Source organism: Emys orbicularis, chromosome 3 (assembly GCF_028017835.1).
Source record: "Emys orbicularis isolate rEmyOrb1 chromosome 3, rEmyOrb1.hap1, whole genome shotgun sequence".
NCBI classification, from domain to species: Eukaryota; Metazoa; Chordata; order Testudines; family Emydidae; genus Emys; species Emys orbicularis.
In genome coordinates, this window is record NC_088685.1 from 95586846 (window position 1) to 95605272 (window position 18427).

General features: G+C 39.2%; 1 protein-coding gene across 1 annotated transcript in view; it reads right to left on the reverse strand.

The window, feature by feature from the left end:
• TBC1D32 (TBC1 domain family member 32) overlaps window positions 1-17646 on the reverse strand; it is a 157831-nt gene extending 140185 nt beyond the window's left edge. Inside the window, 3 exon segments of the mRNA XM_065401287.1 lie at window positions 5550-5711; window positions 14661-14819; window positions 17610-17646. Of these exon segments, the coding sequence (XP_065257359.1) occupies window positions 5550-5711; window positions 14661-14815 (317 nt within the window). The 5' untranslated portion in view covers window positions 14816-14819; window positions 17610-17646.
• Between the last annotated feature and the right edge of the window lie 781 nt (window positions 17647-18427).

Sequence of the window (18427 nt, forward strand, 5' to 3'; positions counted from 1 at the left end):
CTACAGGTATCACTTCCTCTAATGTCACTGGCATATTTTCTACTTAGTTCATTTTTGGATTAAGTTGTAGTTTACATCTTGATAGGGATCTGTTCATTAATTCTCAAAAATGCTCAGACCAACGCTTAAAATGTGCATCAATATCCTGGCAATAGTTTCCATTTTTGTCCTTAACTGGTGGAAGTCATGAGAATGGATATCTCATTATGACATTCAAAATCTCAAATATGTATTTCTGGTCATGTCTTTCAGAGGCTTCCCTCAATGTGCTGTGCCATACTATTTCACCATTGACTATGGTAATTTTGGTGGACCCTCTTAACTACTTGTTCAACACATTTCTTCTCCTCTATTGTCCATTTCCTCCTTTCTTCATTAACTTGCCTCAACTTTTACTGCACCCATTCTACACTGCACTTCTCTTTTTTCCCCATAATTTGATGGTATCATCTGTAATCCTATGTTGCTTTTTCATACTCCTTAGTTCTAGCTGTTCTCCAGTGATTTCTGTATCAGATTCCCAAAATGAAGTCCACTCTTCCTCTGTGGTAGATAACTAGTCATCCAATATAGAATATTTATTGGAAATCGCTACCACATAACTGTTAGTGATAGCTTCAACATGAAGCTTATCAACACTGAAGCATTTTGATGCAGTAGGTACTAAAGCAGATCATCATTTCTACTATTAGGAGTCAATAATCAGATTCCAGAGCAAGATCAGTATTCCTAAATACCTGAACATCCCAGATGAGTTTAGTCACATGGTTCCAAAGTAGAATGTGATCCAAGGTTGAACTGTTGCCCGATGGATACTGAAATATATACTTATGAGAATTCCTGTCATGAAACCCGGTAGTCATTAAAATAGTTCATGTGGGAAAGCAAATTCAAATAAACGCACATCATTATCTAGTCTCTCTTCCAGTAAGCTGTGTGTCCCCAATACCAATTCAAATCCATTTCTGTAATGACCAAAGTTAATGTTTAATAAACCCCCTCCATTCAAGAAACAGAATGGAGATGGAGAAAAATAGTCAATTTCCAGACCTTTGTGAAGTCAATACTGTATGTACATGCATGAAAACAAAACTTGATCTGTAAAAGGGAATTATGCAATAATGTTGTATTTTACATGTATAATAGTGTTTTTCATTCTGAAGGAGGACAGGGCACTTCACAGACTATATATGCCCAGCACCTCTAAAATGCAGCCATATATGGGATGCAGGGCAGCAGCCCAGTGCAAAATTTGCATGCTGCACAACACTGGGCAAGGAGCAACTTTGGTCAAACATCTGTATGAAGAAAAAACAAAGTCAATGAGATCTTTGGTGCCTCTATACAGCAGGTATAGCTTGTATATTTAAGGTTTGCCCAAAGACCCACAGACAGTAAACTGCACTAAACTATGTTTATATACACTACAAAATGATAAAGAGCTTGACTACCCAGAGACTCAGTGAATGGCACATTCACACTTGCTGTGCACTAAGTCACCATGTGAACCCTGCTACCATGCACTAAAAGTTCCATAGAGCACTTTGACAAACTACAGTTTCAATCTGAACTTTTAGTGAACCACATGGCCAGTTAGTGCATGAGAAGCTAGTGCGCTGTAGATTTACATCCTGGCTTGCTGCACACTAAGTCTCTATGCAGAAAAACCCAAAAGAACTGAGTTAGTGCTGCTGGGTTTTGAACCTAGGAATTCAAGGAGTTCGGGTATTTCAAACTTAATGCTTAAAGCATTAAACTACTTCCACTGGAATTATGCTAATGTAAGCTAGTATATCTTTTGAGGGAGAGACAGCTAAAGACTTCACATTAAAGAACAAAGCTGGCACTGCAAATGCTCAGGAAGGCCCTGGGCCCTGATCCTGCATAATTAAAGTCAATGGGGGCTTTGCCATTGACTTCAATGACCATAGGATCAAGCCCTAATCCTGCAAGACTTATAGACACGTGGATAACTTTACACACATGAAGGTCAAAAGCTTAGTTCAAAAGCACATCCCACAAACTATTATATTTAATGCCAAAAGGTTAAGAACTGATTTGTAGTCTTTAATGTAAATGATTGACTTATAAAAGATATTTTTGCTACGTGTTTCTAAAGTAATTTGTGAATAACAATTAGGCACTAATTAATGAACTTGCTCATGCAAGGATTTTATCCTGCAATAAAACTTCAAATTTCTTCTTAAGAACATAAGAATAAGAACATAAGACCATAAGAACGACCATACTGGGTCAGACCACAGGTCCATCCAGCCCAGTATCCAGTCGGCCAACAGTGGCCAATGCCAGGTGCCCCAGAGGGAGTGAACCTAACAGGTACTGATCAAGTGATCTCTCTCCTGCCATCCATCTCCACCCTCTGACAAAGAGAAGCTAGGGACACCATTCCTTACCCATCCTGGCTAATAGTCATTAATGGATATAACCTCCATGAATTTATCTAGTTCTCGTTTAAACCCTGTTATAGTCCTAGCCTTCACAACCTCCTCAGGCAAGGAGTTCCACACGTTGACTGTGCGCTGTGTGAAGAAGAACTTCCTTTTATTTGTTTTAAACCAGCTGCCTATTAATTTCATTTTGTGGCCCCTAGTTCTTATATTATGGGAACAAGTAAATAACTTTTCCTTATTCACTTTCTCCACACCACTCATGATTTTATATACCTCTCTAATATCCCCCCTTAGTCTCCTCTTTTCCAAGCTGAAAAGTCCTACCCTCTTTAATCTCTCCTCATATGGGACCCTTTCCAAACCCTTAATCATTTTAGTTGCCTCTCTGAACCTTTTCTAATGCCAGTATAGCTTTTTTGAGATGAGGAGACCACATTTGTACACAGTATTCAAGATGTGGGCATACCATGGATTTATATAAGGGCAATAAGATATTCTCCGTCTTATTCTCTATCCTTTTTTTAATAATCCTAACATCATGTTTGCTTTTTTGACTGCCGCTGTACACTGCGTGGACGTCTTCAGAGAACTATCCATGATGACTCCAAGATCTCTTTCCTGATTAGTTGTAGTTAAATTAGCCCCCATCATATTGTATGTATAGTTGGGGTTATTTTTTCCAGTGTGCATTACTTTACATTTATCCACATTAAATTTCATTTGCCATTTTGTTGCCCAATCACTTCGTTTTGTGAGACCTTTTTGAAGTTCTGCACAGTCTGCTTTGGTCTTAACTATCTTGAGTGGTTTAGTATCATCTACAAATTTTGCCACCTCACTGTTTACCCCTTTCTCCAGATCATTTAAGAATAAGCTGAATAGGATTGGTCCTAGGACTGACCCTGGGGGAACACAACTAGTTACCTCTCTCCATTCAGAAAATTTACCATTTATTCCTACCCTTTGTTCCCTGTCTTTTAACCAGTTCTCAATCCATGAAAGGATCTTCCCTCTTATCCCATGCCAACTTAATTTACGTAAGAGCCTTTGGTGAGGGACCTTGTCAAAGGCTTTCTGGAAATCTAAATACACTATGTCCACTGGATCCTCCTTGTCGGAGAATAACAGAGTTCTCACTTTTTGTTTGGGTACAGCAAGTCAGATACTTTATTTTCTCAAGCAATTGCGTAGAGGGAGAGAGCTAAACAGGTCTCTCAACAGGTAAACAATTACAGCAAGCATTTATACCTTTTGTTACAGACAATAATGAGCAACAGCTGCATTTTGTTTATACATAGTGAGAAAAACAAGATATCAGAATGACCTAATGTAGACTCTTAGTATACATTCCATATTATCTACACATTATCTACACAAGGTCGCAACAACTTCTCACACAGTTCTTTTCCACTCGTCTCACACATTCCTTGCTTCTACAAATCTCGCGTTATTAGGGTTACAGTTAGCCTGACTCTTGCTAACAAACTGTCATGCATTGCATCCCCTTCCTGTCAGTTCTTTCTCTGCTTCCACACCCTTGCCCACATGTTTGTTGACCCTTTCGAAGAACTCTACTAGATTAGTAAGACATGATTTCCCTTTACAGAAACCATGTTGACTTTTGCCCAACAATGTATGTTCTTCTTTGTGTCTGACAATTGTAGTATGACCTACCTATATACACCTCTACCCCAATATAACGCTGTCCTCGGGAGCCAAAAAATCTTCCTGCGTTATAGGTGAAACCGTGTTATATCGAACTTGCTTTGATCCACCGGAGTGCGCAGCCCCACCCCCCTGGAGTGCTGCTTTACCGCGATATATCTGAATTAGTGTTACATCGGGTCGCGTTATATTGGGGTAGAGGTGTATTGCCAAAATAATTTCAGAAGTATTATCATTAAATGTATAGCTCATAATCAAAAGGTCAAATTCCCAAGACAGACCCCACCCCCATGCACTTAAATAGTTATATATCCAGCTAATAACAGGGAGACTATAGTTATCCACAATAGGGGCTACAATAGTCTTGAAATCAGACCTAATAGACTGTGAGACCCAAACAGAACATTATCAGAGCACTGAATTTCTTGCAGTCATAATGTGACAAATTTTGGAACAGGTGACATGTACAAGACACTATTTAAGCATAGTTTAAAACTTCAGTTGTTTTGTTTCCTTTTATATGTGAAGTCTTCTGAAAGCAAACATTTAAAAATTAATTTCTATCAACACGAAACAAACTTTGATTGTTTTCACTTCCTGCTGAACTGAGAACTTAAAATTAAAACAAATGGTTTTGGTAACAAAATCACTTTCTATTCACAACACAACAAATAGAGATGGAGTTCATACTGTGCAAGAGAATCAAGAGAATCTGCAAAGAAGGGATGGCTAACCAGGTTGTAAGAATTATCTGGCATATACATGGGCTTTCCATTTAAGGTCATGCCTTCACTAAATAAACCACTATCTCAAGAAATCTGGCTACAACTCACATATCCCCTAACATGATTATAAATATGGTTCTGATGTGTAACGTAGACCAGAGAATTTGTATGCAGACAGGATCTAAAAGAAGTTCAACTAATCCACTTTAGTTGAATTACAGCTTTCAAAGTATGTATATCTAGATAATCATGTTCAGTGTCCACTTAAATCTATAAGGAAATTTAAAAATTGTGCATAAACAAATTATTTCTCAGATACACACATTTATATTTGACAAAGACCTCATTTCTCATATAGGACTATTTGTAAATCAAGTGTGAAATTTAAAATACAGCTATTTGAGTTTAAGTGCCACCAAAATCCTAAATAATCCCCTAACCATACAAAGTCAAAAATCTTAAATAGTTCAATGGATTGTCTTCAAACCTTCCTAGTCAGCAATATACTTTCATTTCCAAGATAAGACAATCATGAGGAATTTCAACCCAAAAGGCAATATGTGAGGAAAGTTATAAATGACAAAAAAACAGATTTTAGAACCAAAGTACCTTCATCCATAAATATTACAATTAAGAATTATTGACTGAAAAAATATGAAAGGAAAAAAGAAAAAGTTGGGCCAGACAATCCTGCCAACTGCATATTTTTAAAAATGGAATTTTATATGTATCCTGTGCACATACTCACTCTTTTGATTCCCGAGTCTTCTTTGTAACATGTTGGACAAGAGTGTCATAACCAGATCCTTCACCCTGATTTTGAGCAGAGGTACATTTTTCTGTTTCTTCTTCAATCACAGAGCCCAGAGTGCTACATATGTATTGTCTAAGGTATTTCACAAACTCATAGCTGCAACAAATATCCAGAAATTAAAATGCAATGTATTTCATGATATTCATCTTCCAAACATTTTCAACATTACATATGCAACATTTTTCCAGCAGACACATCTGTTTAAGTATCAGTACTTTTAAGAATTAAAGAGGAGTTTTTCAGCCGAGTGAAAAGTTCAGACACCAAACCAGAGGCGCTGGAACAATTTGCATAGGTGGGGTGCTGAGAGCCATTGAACCAAACTGTAAACCTTGTATATGATGGACACCACTTCAAATCAGGGAGTGCTGCCACACCCCCAGCACCACTAATTCCAGTATCTATGCACCAAACAATTTTGCTTTTCTTAAATGTCTTTAGTATCGGTTTATCATATGAAAAGAATATCTCAGTAAGTTAAAATTCCCTTTTGTGCCTATGAAAATCTTCCCCTAAATGCAAAGATCTATATTGATGCCATATTAAGGCTGCACAGTCAAAAATCATAAAGTGTTAGGAAATGCAAAAGTTAAGGCTCCAAGAAAAACATTAACTTGAATGCACTGATAAAAAGTACCTTGAAGCATACATGTTATGACAATTAGTAATAATTGATCCAAGTTATACATGTAACTAGGAAAATTGGTAGAGAAAATGACCACACCACACCTTTAAGGAGGGGGTGAGAGGATTTGTCTGGCTAGCCTAATGAAGGGAACAGTGTTTTATGGCTGGGAGAAGAGAGAGAGGAAAACTGCTGCAAAAGGGAACAAGGGACCAGCATGACGACGCTGACTCATCCCCTGGGAACTGGATGGGCAGAAGGGTTTAAAAGGGCTGTGTGTGAAGCCCCCTTTTACACGGAGCAAGCGGAGGCTTGAGATACCAGGTTTGGTCAAGACCTGCTGTGGGCTGTGCGCTAGCCACCCCTTCTTTAGGGGGGCTGGGAAGGAATTTTTCCTTTGCCACCAGATTGGCGTAGGTGGATTTGGGTTTTTTCCATCTTCCCCACAGTGGGTTCAGGAAGTGCTTTTCTCATGCGTAGCATGAAGGGTGGTAGGCTTTATGTCACAACTCATTATTTAAGTGTGGGGCGGATGTCCAGTGCAGGTACTCCACAGGGAAGGTATACAGTGACCAGATAAATGGCTTGGGAAAGGACTTAAAAAGAAAAGGGGGTGGGGACTCCTAGGATTGGTATGGCAGAGAGCCAACCCCCTTTTCTTATAACTCACCTTAACCCTCCTACAAGGGGGAGTGGATGGTAAAGTCCCAGCAATGGATTTGCTGGGTGGATCTGGATGGAAAAAGAAGGGGAGCTGGCAGAAGCCCCCTGGGTAATTATGGAATGAACTTGGGGTTACCTGCACTGTATAGTTTTATCTGCCGGGTAGTCCCAGACATCTAATAATAAAGTTGCAGCCTGATTAAACCCATGTCAAATGTCTTCTGTCCTTCTTTCAGTATAGCTGGACAACAGCACATATATGCTATGCAGTTGAGTTAAAACTTGTTGAAAGCTTAACTTTTGAGTTTCCTGACTTTTTGATTTTAGCTTCGCAATCTTCACTTTGCATTAATGCAGTCTTTTGCATTTAAATTACCGGAGTTTGTCAAGGAAAATATCTGAACTCAGTTTACAAGCTCTTCCAGCAGAACTAGTAAGTTCTTGAATCAACCAGTGCACAATTCACTAGTTGCATGATCATGCCCCTCCATGCAAAAAAACATCCCTATTCAGTACAAAAGTTGCTTACGTCATTAAAGCAAATGGGACAGAAGCATGTGCTTAAGTGCTTTACTAAATCAGGGCCATAAGCAGCATATCTATATTTACATGTGTACTTGGAACATTAAGGACATTTTCTATGTTGTAGTTTCATTAAGCAATTTTAAAATAGTCATAACTTTGTTAAATTAGAATCACTGGCTTTTCAAACGAACAAAAAGCAATAGTCTGCATTGAGGACTAGTCTGTAGCTTCAGGGTTATTTGAATTAACTATTTTTTTAAAAAGATGTCCAGACTACATGAGCAATGTAATCTTGATAATCTGTTTATTTTGCATTAGGGGCAAGACATACAGCAAGTTACCACAACAGTGACTGCGCAACAGCTGTTTGTAGGATTACACTACCTTTTCATTATATCAAACGTGGATGCAAAGTGAGAGTACATGAGCACGTACTTCGTGTGAATTGAGAAGGATCAATATATGGAGTGGACATGCTTATATATGGTTTACTGGCTTTATTACATGAACTGTCCAATCCTGGAAAGTGCACATGAAAACAAAAGCGGCTGCTGCAGTTGCTGGTGTAGTTTCTTTTTTCTTGAACATTTTAAAAACGAGTAAGAGTCAAGTCATTTTTGTTACCAACTATTTCATATAATGTTCTTTTCATCAGATTAAACTCTTGACTACCTTAAGTGTAATGGCTCTAAATTATTTCCTCTTCCATTTATTCACTTTCATATTTTATTGTCACTGCAGGTAGAGGCAACATAAATGCATCTCAAGGAAAAATGTAACTCTTTAGCTTCTCTGTTCATTTTCTGTCTCTTTCTCCTTTCACTTGTTTATAAGGGTAGCTCAGCCATTACTATTACTATAAAAAATAGCACTATGGCAGTCTGCCGAATGAAAGCTTTCATAAGTCTTTTTCCTCATTTTTTTTTTTTTTAATGGCTGGGGTGTTTGTAGAAAATGTATTTTTGGCAGTAACTGCTTCATTCTCTCAAATAAATAATAATAATAATAATAATTTAGAGATCACAGCACAGTGTATTTGCTGCAGAGAAAGATGGTAGACCAAAAGAGAGACTAAATTTATTTTATAGTTGACACTACAGTGTTGCTCCTTGCAGCATTCTTTCATCTTTTTCACTAGTTTGTAACAAAATAATGGAGAAGTCAAATTTCTGCACAGGCATGCAAGTTCCAATCAAGCTATATTGTTAGTGTTCCCCAAGTCTGAATAAAACAAAGTAAATCTGATTATTTAAAAAAAAAAAAAATCTAAGGTCCTAGATTATTGATGTAAATCAGCTTTGACTGAACTTTGAAAAGAGAAATGTCATCCATTCTGTACTTCTGCGGCAGACTCAAATTAAGGGCTCCATGTTTCCTGCTGTTCAACATCAAAGAAGAAAAGGGTAAAGGAACACCTCAAAACTTAAAGGAACTGGGGGAGCAGAGTCTCCATGGCATATTGCCACCCCTTCGTGAACCAATGAAAGCCCATCTACACCACCAAGGATCTATGGTTAAGTTGAAAGAAGAATGTCACAGGGGTACAGCTCCAGTGCAGTGACTGTGATACATGCTCCCATCAAGCATTACTAGATTTTCTTATTGAAATTCAAATTCTGGTCAGATTAAAATTAAGTATCTTTGACTCCTAACTGTGTTATAGCCCAGGCACAAGAGGTGGGGGACAGTCAATAGCAGCATGGCTCACACAGAAACTTGCTAAGAAGAGGGAAAAGCTGAGGACTCCCAAGAAGCTAACCCTCATCTTTGCTGCTCCAGATTGAGACTACTTTCCCCATAGTATTTCTAGGATCATCTCCTTTCCTCTCTTTCAATCCCTCAACTCATTTTCTTTGAGCACGATGAGCTCCAAAAGATGAACCTTGTAGAATTTTCTGTGTACTTTTACACCATTTGTGGAGGGGAGTGTGTTGCCAGAAGCTACAAATGCTTCTTCAGAAACATCAGAAAACTTAATTTCACATTTTATAATGGGCAAGTCACCTTATTCTAATTAAAATGTGTTATTGTCCAGAAATTAAAATGTAATTTTAATACTGATATCTGTGCAACCACTTTTCTTCTCGTGTTCAGTATCCACTGATCTAGAGCAGCAGTTCTCAGTTGGGAGTCTGGGGCTCTAACAAGTTTCAGGAAGTCCATCAAGCAGGGTCAGCATTAGACTCACTGGGGCCCAGAGCAAAAAGCTGAAGCCGGAGCCACAGCAGGGCTGAAGCCCAACCCCAAGTGCAAGCAACTTAGCTTCATGGGGCCTCCTGCAGCCCGTGGCCACAAACAATTGCCCTGTTTGATACACCCTAATGCTGGCTCTGGATTTTATATACAGAACAACAGTTGTGGCACAGGTGGGCTGTGGAATTTTTATAGGATGTTGGGAGGGCCTCAGAAAGAAAAAGGTTGAGAACCCCTGATCTAGAGCTCAAATTGAGTGGCTGCACCGATATTAGCATTAAAATGTCATTAATAATTGCATAATACAAGTTACAGGTGAAAAATAAATTTTAAAAATAAAACCATGTAAGACATAAATAGGCTTGGAAAGACAGTCAATTGACCAGTTAAATAGTGTCAGATAACTGCCTATTATTTGATCATAGTCAAATATTGTCAAATATTCCAGCAAGAATTCCTCAATGTAGGCAATGGCCTATCTTTTTTGATTGCATCCTGGTGCCCTTCTTTCATTTTTAAAACTTCATTTAATTGTTTTTCATATTTTTCTAAGTTAAAATAACATAGTTAAGTAATTTGGGTTTTTTTTAATTAGGCATAAGCATCTAAGACTAAGCCTGTTGGAGGCCATAAAATCTTACTTTTTGTGTATTTTTTACTGTTCTAATTAATCAGTACTTTAAAATATTTTGACGAACATTTGACTGGTCCACTGACCATTTATTTTTGGACTGCTCAAATGCACAACCCTAAATCTAAAATCATTAAGAGAAAACATGTGAAGGCATTAAAATTCTGAATTTAGTTTTAAAAATAGCTTAGAGTCATTTCTGTTTTTTACTTTACTTACTTGCTATCACCCAAGTTTAGAGATGTCGGGTAGCTTGCTACTGACAACACATCACTGACACCTAGTTAAAGTATAAGGAGTGCAGTTAATGCACTGCCTTGCATTATTTAAAGATATTTTTGAGGTCACTGGCTTTTGCAGAAGAAACGAAGGTCACAGAACCCAGGTTTTAACAATTAAACATCTTTCAGTATCAGGGGGTAGCCGTGTTAGTCTGGATCTGTAAAAAGCGACAAAGAGTCCCGTGTCACCTTATAGACTAACAGATGTATTGGAGCATAAGCTTTCGTGGGTGAATACCCACTTCGTCAGATGCATGTAGTCATCATCTGACGAAGTGGGTATTCACCCACGAAAGCTTAAACATCTTTTCAGTTCATCTAAGTTAAATGGCTTCTCTCAGACCTCACAACTGTGTCATAAAATCTGCCATGTAGCAAAATGCATTGTATTGGCTAGAAGCCTGAGCACAAAACCATTACAATATTGTGTTTGTGTAATGGAGGTGAAGTGCAAAGATGACTGTGGCCTCAGGAGAATTTGAGCACAGTACGTAGGTAAATATGTGAGTGTGCATTAGCACCAGTTGGACATCCAAAAGTCGTTAAGAGGTAATAGAGAAGATTTTCAGTTTTATTCCAAATGTAATAAATTCTAGTTTCTAACAGAAATCCTATCTTATCAAATATATAAAAAGAGAGTTGGCTAAGGACTAACTGTGAAAGGTGCCTGTAAAAGATCATATTTTAGCCATCTTGCTTGTATTTCACCTACATGAGGAACAATAATAAGGACCCCAACAGCAATTACAAAAATCATCTGGCAACCTTCAATTAGGATTTTTTTCCTAGCTCGTTTGTCTCTGAATGTAGCAAATTTATCAGAGTTAAATAAATTTAGAGACAATGGATTTTCCCTGAAGAATCATTTACTCTTGTCATAAACAGACAGTTAAGGGTTAATGCCTCTTTTACCTGTAAAGGGTTAAGAAGTTCACCTAGCCTAGCTGACACCTGACCAGAGGAACCAATGGGGGAACAAGATGTTTCAAAAGGAAGGAGGGAAGTTCCCTTTGTCTTAGTTCAGTTTCGGCCAGAATGGAAAAGATCAAGGAATCAGCCTCGTATCAGAGTAGTGAGTATTAGAAAAGGAATAAATAGGTTTATGTTTATTTTCTTTTGTAACTTGTCTTGTGCATTAGGGGAATAATCAAATTGGGTATTCTTTTGTGTAACTAAGGGTTTTGCCCAGGGGAACATCCTCTGTGTTTTGAATCTGTTGTCTGTGAGATCAGCTTGTATGCTATCTCCCAGAGGTTTTTCTTTTACCTTTCTTTTCTTTAATTAAAAGCTTTCTTTTTAAGAACCTGATTAATTTTTCCTTGTTTTAAGATCCAAGGCGGTTGGATCTGGACTCACCAGGAATTGGTGGGGGAAGGGAGGGGGGATGGTTAATTTCTCCTTGTTTTAAGACCCAAGGACTTGGATCGGTGTTCACCAGGGAACTGGTGGAGGAGTCTCTCAAGGCTACCCAGGGAAGGGGTATAGTAATTGGGAGGGAAAGATTTTGGGGGAGAAGACAGTTTCTCAAATTACTCAAATATTTGGGTGGTGGCAGCATACTGATCTAAGCTGGTAATTAAGCTTAGGGGTTCTCATGCAGGTCCCCTAAAGTTCAGAGTGGGGGTGAAACCTATGACAACTCTATTGATAACACTGGTCTACAATTTTTGAGAAGTCGTCTGCTTCAGAGATAAAATGTGCTATTTATTATGTATTTTCATGTGCTGAATTCAAATATGACAATTAAAACAACTGATTGGCTACTGTTGCTAGGATATTTACGTTTTTACATTTTATATCTATGTATATTGTGTAGATAGTAGAGTTTTAATCATAAATTGTAAACCTAGGTCTTTTCATGTGTTTATGGTTGCTTTACATGATACTATTTCACCTGTCCTGTTTATGTAACACTTTAAAAATCAGCAAAAGGGTTATATAAATAAAATTTATTACGAAACAAAAGGCAAATAACTATTATGTACATAGTTCAGTCCTATTCAATTTATTGCCACTAACTGGAAGGCTTTCCATGCCGTCTTTTCCTTGCCACGCAGTGCATGGTCAAATGCATCATCTCGAAGAAGTTCACGAATCTGAGGACCAACAAAGACACCTTCCTTTATCTTAGCTTCACTTAACCTTGGAAATTTTCCACGGAGGTACTTGAAAGCTGCTTGTGTTTTGTCAATGGCCTTGACAAAGTTCTTCATCAGACCCAGCTTGATGTGTAAGGGTGGTAACAAAATCTTCCTTGATTCAACAAGTGGTGGATGCTGAACACTTTTCCTCCCAGGCTCCAATGACTGTCGGAATGGCCAATCTTTCTTGATGTAGTGGGAATCTCTTGTACGACTATCCCATTCGCAGAGAAAACAGCAGTACTTTGTGTATCCAGTCTGCAGACCAAGCAAGAGAGCAACAACCTTCAAATCGCCACAAAGCTGCCGCTGATGTTGGTCATAGTTTATGCACCTCAAAAGTTGTTTCATGTTGTCATAGGTTTCCTTCATATGGACTGCATGACCAACTGGAATTGATGGCAAAACATTGCCATTATGCAGTAAAACAGCTTTAAGACTCGTCTTCGATGAATCAATGAACAGTCTCCACTCATCTGGATCGTGAACGATGTTGAGGGCTGCCATCACACCATCGATGTTGTTGCAGGCTACAAGATCACCTTCCATGAAGAAGAATGGGACAAGATCCTTTTGACGGTCACGGAACATGGAAACCCTAACATCACCTGCCAGGAGATTCCACTGCTGTAGTCTGGAGCCCAACAGCTCTGCCTTACTCTTGGGTAGTTCCAAATCCCTGACAAGGTCATTCAGTTCACCTTGTGTTATGAGGTGTGGTTCAGAGGAGGAGGATGGGAGAAAATGTGGGTCCTGTGACATTGATGGTTCAGGACCAGAAGTTTCATCCTCTTCCTCTTCCTCGTCTGACTCAAGTGAGAATGATTCTGGTGCATCAGGAACCGGCAGTCCTTTTCTGTGGGGTACTGGGCGTATAGCTGATGGAATGTTTGGATAATGCACAGTCCACTTTTTCTTCTTTGACACACCTTTCCCAACTGGAGGAACCATGCAGAAGTAACAATTGCTGGTATGATCTGTTGGCTCTCTCCAAATCATTGGCACTGCAAAAGGCATAGATTTCCTTTTCCTGTTCAACCACTGGCGAAGATTTGTTGGACAAGTGTTGCAGCATATGTGTGGGGCCCACCTCTTGTCCTGATCTCCAATTTTGCAGCCAAAAGAAAGGTGATAGGCTTTCTTAACCATAGTGGTTATACTGCGCTTTTGGGATGCAAAAGTCACTTCACCACAAACATAGCAGAAGTTATCTGCACTGTTCACACAAGTACGAGGCATCTCTGCTCACTTTGGCTAAACAGAAATGTGTCCTTTTGCAAAATCAAACACTGACAAATAAGAGAGCACGACACTGTATGATTTCTAGAGCTGATATAGGGCAATTTGTTCAGCAGAGTGATGTAAGCTTCGTTATGATTGCATCATCCATGACTTCTAAGAATAACATGATGCAATTCATATCATGTATGACGCAATACCAGCTTCAGATTGCATCATTCATTGTTTTGCCTAAAAAGCAAGTACTGTCCAAACCCAGTCATAGATTTATTCATAGATCCAGTCAAAGATGTATTTTAGTCATTTCTGGTTTAAATTGAGATCCCTTCCCTTTATAACTCACCTATCCTCTGCCATTCCCAAGTCAAGGGTCGTATATACTGACCCAATAGCGTATCTTGAAAACTAGAGCCAATCAACAATTTTAAGCATCATTTTCGTTCTCAGTGACCCAGAATTAGTAAAGTTTGACTACATTTATTTCAGAAGCATTTTGGCTGTAGAGCAGTGTAATATTTCAGCCAAAGAAGAAAGAAAATACCAACAGAAGAAAAAAAATAAGAACTAGTAAAATATAGTTTATTAAATCTCTGAAGTAACATTCTTCCAGAGCTCATCAGTAATAGGGAAGTTAAAAGTATTTTCTTAATATATAAGTCAATATAGGTAGTAAACATTTTCCCTTCACAGAACAGTTGACAGCACTTAGATGACTCCATAAAATTAAAATAACAAAAATATTTTTACTTGTGAAAATTTTCATCCGTTTCTTCCAAATGTAAAAGAATCTCTTCGGCACATTCCACTGATGGTGCTCCTGTGATTTTTTCCTTCACACTCTGCAGTAATTGTCTGAGCATAGACTGTAACAGAGCTTCATCTTCACAAGAGAAATGAGACATCTGTCTGAAACATATGAAAGTACTGTAACTGTACATTTCCTAGGTCTGTTTTCTCAATATCCTAAAATAAGAGTACTAATCTCTCATACAAATATCACTTTTTTCCTCTGGTCACCAATAATATGAAGATATACCCTCACTTTGCCAAAAATTGTAATACACATATAATTGCATTCATACAGAGAAAGGATTTAAGAAGTTTATTTCCATTTATGCGTGCCCTACTTCAAAATGGCAAATCAATTTCTTATCTACTTAATTTAAATTGAAATAGGACACTCTTAATCTGAAATAAAGATGCCCACACTCAGCCTTACACTGAAATAACTAAAGGTGAGAGAACTACAACCTATTTATTTTGTTTCCAGTTTGTATGCAGACAACCCCTTGAACACTTACTACTCAAAGGACTAAGCCTGTTAGATAGCAGCAGATATAAAAATATAGGGGCCTCCTCACCAATAAGATCTAAAGATAATACCTTGATGAGAAACCCAGAAGCCATCTCCCAACCCTTCATATACATAAGCATGGCTGCAAAATGAAAGGGCATTGGGAGTCTTATTAGGAAGATGCCCTGGGACTGGAACCCCTCTTATAAGCACCTTCTTTCATACCAGCCTCTGACTAATATGTGCTTGATAAATTTACAGCACGGACCAGTTTGCATGTTAGAAGGGAGAAATGACTTTCTTTTCTCAGTCCACCATAGAGCCTTCTATAGTCCAAAGGATCTCTCCTATTCAACATCCTCCCACAACCTCTGATTTTCGGATTCTCCTCCCCAAGAATAGCTCCAGGGCCGGATTTGGCTGGTGCTCATAGTTTTCCCAACATCAAGAGCAAAGTGAAATCGACATCATTTTTTAACTGTCCACATGGCTGTCAATATCACAGTGGCCTGACCAGAGACTTGTAAATTTCACTCTACAGAGGCCTAAGAAAACTATGAGCAGCAAAAGTAAGGCATTAGAGCTGTCTGTATGCCAGGTCAGCAAGACATCCTTGTGTCAGCTCATGTTGTGAGGGTTTACTCTTTCAAAGAAAGAAAGAAAGAAAGAAAGAAAGAAAGAAAGCTTTATTTCTGCCTAGAGTAATGGCGTAAGCATCTCGTTTTCCAAGGAAAGTTTCCTACTCCACAGCGGTGATTGGATTTTTCATAATCTGTATCAAGGAAGGATGATTTTGAGACGATTACTTTTTTTCAAATTATAAAAAGTACTAATCTAAAAACCTGTAAATGCCTGTATATAAATGAGATATGCAAAGTTAATATCTGTACAATGATTAACTGCCACTAACAACCACTATTAACCAACCCAGAACAATTTAAGGACCCACTTTCCGCAAAAGATTTCTAATATTTAAAACCTGAACAATATTTCAACAACAGTCAATAACGTTCACAATTTGAAGCATTTATCTAATGATAGTGGAGATTTTTATATTTCAAACCTGAAATCAAATTGTGGCAAAACATCATTGATTAGAGTCATATTTAATACAATCCAGGGCTTGCAACTCTACTAAAATACTATTTTCAGGCATTATTTTAATTGGTTTAACATTTTCCTTTGCCAAACTAGTAAACTTGTACAACAACATTTTATTTTGATCAAACACAATTCAAAATTAGCTCAGGTTTCTTGCCACCAAAAAAGCATGTCAGAAATAGCTTTAAAATAGACAGGGAATACAGCCTGTCGTATTCTTACAACTCCTTGGTGTCCATTCCCTATTTTTAAAAACCTCAGTCTTTCCAAAAAATTAATCAAACTCAATGCATTCCAAGGAGGTAAATGACACACCCTCACAAGTGTCTCTATTATCAGTTTGTGAATTTGATATTTCCACATGTAATCTTCAACCCCTTAGTAAGAGTCATTTAACATTTTAATGTTTTTATATATACACAACACACACACACACGAACAACTTGGTGTTTTTAAATTGTGTAAAAATTTAGAGTATTGGTTAACAGGCACATCTAAAAATTAAAATAAAGGAAGAAAGAGATCATTGCAAAGTGTTTGTAAAGACATCATGAATACTGTTTCTAGTTTGCTCTGAATAAACATTTGGTTTAAAATACCATCAGCTGAAAGGGACCACATAAAGGTGTTTTTTTTAATTGACACTTTTTTTTTTGATCCCCTGAAAGATTTAGATCTACCTTTTAACTGAAGGTTAACTGAAATGTCAAGTCTAGTTTTCCCTGGTTTTAATATAGGACCTCTCAGTTACGATGTCTATGACCTGTCCTGTAAAATGATCCATGTAGTCAGATCCCTGTTCACAGCTCCATAATAATAAGGGTCCGTCCATGAGAAAAAGCTCGCAGGACTAAAGTTTAACATTCTAAACGAAGGAGTAGGGGTAATGAATTTTACCAAAAGCCACCTTAAATCCAAAATGTTAAAATTAATTTAGCTTCAATAATAAATTAACAGCATTTTAAAATAGTCTGACTAAAAATTCCTACTCCATTCAATTTCTCAACATTTACTCTTGACGCCTATGATATAATCATTTTGCTAGGAGTCCAGACTAGAAAGGACCTGAATTTCTAATGGTAACAAGTGGAGGTAATGGATGGGGAGGGAGTTTTTTGAGGGGTGGGACAGTTTTTCAGGTCTTTCTTATATATTATAAAGAAGCATAAATGGGCACATACCCATTATTCATTTTGGCAAGGTACCTTTCAAAATTTTGAGAGAACAGCCTGATTTTTAATTTACAGTGGTTACAAATAACAGTACTCTGTGCACCTGACAACATAAATGATGTCAATTACCTTCATCCACATCAATTGCTGAAATCAGAATATGGGCCCTTGTCACCCCCCTCCTAAAGAAGGTGACTGTCAAGCCTACAGATTTGAAGCAACTCAGCCGCTTTTAAAAAACAAAAAAAACCGCGCAATTGAACTGCTGGCTGCCCCTGACACGGACGCTTCTACCCCGTTAATGTGCAGTGCCCAAGACGCCCGGAAACCCGGGGGGGGGGCGAGTTTACCCTGCCGGCTCGCGGCCCCTCACCGCTGCCAAGGGCGGAGGAAACACCTTTGATTCGTGGGGCTGGGAACGCGGCTCCCCCGGCCTGGCTAAGGCCCCGCAGCGTCCCGGAGCCGCTTCGACGGGGGCTGCCCGCACATTAGGTGACGGGGGGCGGCTGGGGCCTTAACTCGGCGCATTTGTTTCGGCGTTACGGGGGGGCTGAAAATCACCAAATTACGCGTGACCCACGGACAGCCCCCAGGGGCGGGGCCCGGCAGCGGGGCCCGGGGCCCTCTCCCCGGATCCAGGCTGACCCCGCTCGCCCCGCCCCGAGCAGGATCGCCCGGTTGGTTCGCGGGCCAGGCGGGGAGCGGCTGCCGGTCTCCGCTCACAGACACCCCCTTCCCCGCCAGGATCCCAGCCCGGGCAGGGGCTGGGAGGGAGTCACTGAGCCAGGCCCGCGGAGGGGCAGGTGCCAGCCCGGGAGGCGGGGTGGGAGCCAGGCCCCGGGAGGTCTCCAGTGCAAAGAAGCGGACATGGGGCCGGTGGTTCCAGGGGGGCGGGAGTCACCTTGTGGCAACGGCGGGGACTCCAGCGTCGCTTCCCCCCAACCGCT